General features: G+C 46.7%; 1 protein-coding gene across 1 annotated transcript; it reads right to left on the bottom strand.

Annotated features, from left to right (window-relative positions):
• Nucleotides 1–786: 786 nt before the first annotated feature.
• Nucleotides 787–1,962, bottom strand: LOC138037359 (uncharacterized). The gene has a single exon (XM_068883299.1). It carries the CDS (start codon nucleotides 1,960–1,962, stop codon nucleotides 787–789), a length of 1,176 nt encoding a protein of 391 aa, XP_068739400.1.
• Between the last annotated feature and the right edge of the window lie 3,038 nt (nucleotides 1,963–5,000).

Genomic DNA, 5,000 nt, shown 5'->3' with positions numbered 1-5,000 from the left:
TCTCCTTTGGAACCCAGCTTGAGAGACGCAACACAGGACGAGACGAGAAGCGGCCACCAGTATTTTCTTGGACGAAGGTCTGGTACCACAATCGTGTAGGGGCAGCTTTGAGATGTGAGGAATCTAATCAGGGGGCCGACAAGCACGAACGGAGGAAACGCATACGCACTGAGGGATGGAGACAGAGTCTGCGAGAAAACGTTGACGCCGAGAGCCTGTGGTGAGGGTGACGGTGCAAAAAAAGGGAGTGCCCTACCAGAAGAATCTTTCTGGACATTTGCGGATGTAGCCATAAGATCGATGGTGTGTGGGCCAAATGCTCGTTGTACAATGAGCCAAGACGCAGGGCTAAGCGTGCAGTCCCGATCTGAGGGAATGCGAGACGGAGAATCTGCCGGATTTTGTTGAGAAGGGACAAAGTGCAAAATGACTTGCAAATTAGCAGATAACGTTAAATGGAAGATTTCTTTAAGAGCGTTGTTAACGCGGGTGTTCCTAGAACCGTCCTTTCTCCAGCAAGCAACTAGGGCCGCGCTGTCAACGAAACAATCAACTCTAGCGTTTGAGATCAGACAAGCAACATTTTGCAGAACATAGAGAAGGGCCAATGCTTCCTTTACCACGATGGGTAGGTCACTTTCGGACAGATCCCAATGACCGTGTAATTCTTGCCGAGGTTGGTCGGGAAGTCGAAGGATGCCACCCCAACCAGAGTCCGAAGCATCAGAGAAGACATCCAACTGGAAATGTTTTTCGTCTTTCCAAGGCAAAAACCCAGACCAAGAATCAAGGAAACGCCAGTGCTCGAACTCCGCCTTTAATTCGCGGGGAAACTGGAACAGCTCTTGGAGACTTAGATGCCCTTGACATCGCGAGGCAGGCCACACGAGAAAATAACCTGGCGGCAGGGACGACAAGTGTGAAGGAGTTAATCTTGCCCACAAATTTCTGCAGTGACTTCAAAGATACTGTCTTGTGGCTAAGTAGATCTTCCCTCAGTGAAGCGAATTTAATCTTCTTGTCGGGCGGCATCAAGAACGCAGTTTTAACAGAGTCTATGATATACCCCAGAAAAATAGGCGCTTGTGTAGGTATAAGAGTGGACTTTTTAAGACCAATGAAGTAGCCAAGATCGATAAGGATGTAACATGCGATATAAAGGGCTGCTTGAGCACGCTGAAAGTCAGACCACGAACAAGGAGGGGCATTACGGCGGACTTGAAGTTGCCCAAAATGGCGGTCGTCTATGTACTGGGAACAGGGTACGCCATGAGAACGAATATAACTAGTAGCAATTAGACCGACAGAATGATACAGGTATGCGCTAGCCTTCCAATCAAAGGGGAGGGTATTAAAAACGAAGAACCAGCCACTCCACTCAAGTCCAAAGTAGGTTCGACTTTCTGTCGAAAGACGAATATGGTCATAGCCACTCTTATCGTCGCAAGTGGTTTGAAAATTACCCTTGTGAACGTATCGGGGAAGGTCAGTAATAAGATCCAAAGAAAAAGGGAGATCTTTGATCCACAGATTGAGGAATCTCTCGTCGTGGCACAAGCGAGGCTTAGATGGCTCCACAGTGATCGGCATAACCAGGTGAGGGGGTGACACTTCTCCAACTTTCCCCCAGACAGACAAGGATCCATTGGCGACCCGTTCCAAAATAGTGTTAGATATAAATTCAGAAAAGGCTTGGCAGCTACTGTTGTTGGGGAAGAGAGCGCGAGGGGGTAAAGGGCTGCTATAAACTCGACCTTGAAAAGTACCCCTAAACTCAGTGAAAAACTCTTTTACATCTATACCAAACTCCAGGTAGCGAAGAAATGCTGAACGGTTGGGGGAATCTTGTAGGATCTCTGACCACATAGGAAGGCTGTGGTGGATGGAACCTGGGATGAAAAACGAGGGGTCACGAAAACGAAGAAGATCAGGAGAAGCGTGGAACTTTCCGGACGCCACCATCCGGGCAGACGGGAGTGGACCGGCCCAGCTGGCAGGCTCCCCTTTCCAGTTACACCAAATGGGTGTGGACCTAACAGATTCTTGAGCCCTCTTTAAATGAAGGTCAAACAATTTAGGAGACACCTAGAACGAGCAAGGCAAAAAGAAAAAGGGGAAGTAAACAACTACAAAAGCAAACAGGTACGGAAAAGGGAAGCCACCAACTAGGCCGATCCAGGGACCCCGTCACAGACAGAGTATCGGGTATTGTTTAGAAAACCCGTCCCAGATCGACCAAATTGATAGCGGAAGTGCCCTAAAGAGACGATCCCGGAGTAAAATAAAACACATCTCATGTCCAAGTACAAGTTAACATTTATTCAACAAATCATAGTGACAAAGGCAAACAAAAACGGCTTAGTTCCTTGAGCAAAATCTAGCAATATGGCCACGCCTGCGACAATTGAAGCATGTAGGCGGTGGACGCGGAGCATAGCTAAAATCAGAAGCCCTCCGGGAGAAACCTGGACCAGGCGGACGCGGAGGCATACTGGGCCCCCATGAAGCGGAAGGGCGCAGGGACTTCTGGATAGCTTTCGCCACTTCAACATCTTCTTTGTCTCCGACCAACTTTAATAAAATGCTTTGGAACTGCGGCTTGCCCAGGAGGGGGCGGCATTGGCGTAGAATCGTGCTGAGACGTTTAGTCCTGGCGTCTGCAGTGTCCCATGCCAAATCTACCAGCGATTCTAATCCAGCGAGAGCTTTGTAGGGGTCGAACACCGGAGGAGGCTTAGCAAGCTCTTGTTGAAGTGACAAAAGGGCAGCCCCAACGGAATTGGACGCGGACGTTCTTTTTAATTCCATAAGCTGATTTTGGAGTTCTCTAACGGTCATCTCAGCCTGGCGAAAAGGTCAAAATAAAATTGAGGTCAGGAAACAAAGTAGCGCAAGGAGGAAAATATTTACCACAATTGAGCATACTGAGACAACAACAGTATCGGACAAAGGGGATAAAAATATCATGTTTACGCGCGAGTATTACACGCACATTACATGCGGAGATCAAGCGCCTTACACACACCGACCCAACAAATGCGCGTAACTGATTACACGCGGCAGTACTAAGTGAAAAATTACATAACGTCGTTAAACTAAAACTCGTGAGGTGCGAAAAATGGAAACAAAATATTAACAGAGCATGTAGGGAAAACAACACCGTGTCAACTCTTACGCCTCTGACCGCAAAAACATTTTAGATAGAATCGACCGGTACGCTAAAACTGGCTTTCCGCCTTGCAGAGAAGGTTATATAATTTATTCATTTATTTACTCATCTACAAAATTCGAGGCGAAACGCGCCACCAAAGTATACCAAAAGGCGACACACGCCATGAAAAAAAAAACTTGATTAGCGACACACGGTAAGGAAACAAATTTTAAGGTGACAGTTGCCGAGGAAAGAAACTTAGAAGGCGACACACGCCATCAAGGCTAAATTAAAGGCGACACACGCCATGAAAACAAACTTGTAAGGCGACACACGCCATGAAAACAAACTTAGGAGGTGACACACGCCAACAAGACTAAATTGAAGGCGACGCACGCCATGAAAACAAAGTTGTAAGGCGACACACGCCGAGAAAACCAAACTTAGAAGGCGACACACGCCATGAAAACAACTTAGAAGGCGACACACGCCAAAAACTAGTTCAAACGGCGACACACGCCATCAAGACTAAATTGAAGGCGACACATGCCATGAAAACAAAGTTGTAAGGCGACACACGCCATGAAAACGAATTTAGAAGGCGACACACGCTATGAAAACAAACTTAGAAGGCGACACACGCCAAAAACTTGTTCAAACGGCGACCCACGCCATCAAGACTAAATTGAAGGCGACACACGCCATGAAAACAAAGTTGTAAGGCGACACACGCCATGAAAACAAACTTAGAAGGTGACACACGCCAGGAAAACAAACTTGCAAGGCGACACACGCCATGAAGCAAGGGCGACACACGCCACACATTTAAAAAGTGGACCACGAAGCGAGCAAAAAACAACCACAGTAAAGCGAGAGAAACCAGCTTACCTCTTCAGCGGGAGCAACCGGGTTATCGCCGGCAGCAGGAACTTCGGCTGCAGCTGCGGCTTCGGCAGCGGGAAGAGCAGCCACCAAAACATCTGGAGGAATAGGAACAGGAGCTTTGGCCATAAGGAAATTAGGCTCAGCGACGGAAACGTGGAAACGAAGGCAAAAAAGGGGTGCTCTGTAGCGACCTCTCGGGGCATGAACGTATAACAGGGCGATTACAAGTGTGGAGGTCGAATAAATACTCTGCTCAATACCCATGGGTATTACGATGGTCTCTAGAGAAAACGCGTGCTAATTTACGTATCGCGCGTGGCCAATTCGGCGCAATCATATCAATGAAAATAGTACAATAAACTTTATTTAAACTCGAATATTTGAGATGCCAATAAAAGATGCTATAAAAATAGATATGAGAAATTCTAGTTTTTCAGCAGCAGCTACTCAGCTATCATTTTGTTAGAAGTGTGCTAAGATTGTTCAGCGATTCCGTAAACAGTGTCGAATTTCTCTGTCAAGGTCGGCTGATTCCCCGAATGTGGCAGCCCTAAAGTTCTATTCGGTTCTTTTTGGATTCGCAACTTGTTGCTTCCGAATATATTCCAAAGAACTTGCCACAACTACAAACGTTTTCGAGTTGGTGGAAGAAGAACGATGTATTTTCTTCTAGAATGTTCGGGCCTGTATTGATAACACTATTGCGAAATCCCGTAGGAAGTACAACTGTAATGTCTTCTTTTACTCAAACCATTCTTCGGATGCTTTCTCTCCGCTCTTTCTTAAAGGTTAAAGTCGAAGCAACAGCAGCTGTAAACAGAGCCTAAACATCACTCGTGTTGAAATCCTTCTTGGCGGCCATAATTTCATCAGCTGTTAACCGATTTACAAGAAGTATTGCAATTCTGTAACCAATCGGAGCGAGGCCCCAAAAGCTCTATTGTTTTTCGGCCAATCAGAGTAA

This window comes from Montipora capricornis, chromosome 2, assembly GCF_036669925.1.
Source record: "Montipora capricornis isolate CH-2021 chromosome 2, ASM3666992v2, whole genome shotgun sequence".
In the NCBI taxonomy this organism is placed as follows: domain Eukaryota; kingdom Metazoa; phylum Cnidaria; class Anthozoa; order Scleractinia; family Acroporidae; genus Montipora; species Montipora capricornis.
Note: the sequence above shows the minus strand (reverse complement) of the source record. Positions and strands in the feature narration are given on the sequence as shown.

Excerpts from the sequence above, each read along its gene's own strand:
- LOC138037359 (XM_068883299.1), bottom strand. The coding sequence starts at position 1,962 with ATGGTGGCGTCCGGAAAGTTCCACGCTTCTCCTGATCTTCTTCGTTTT.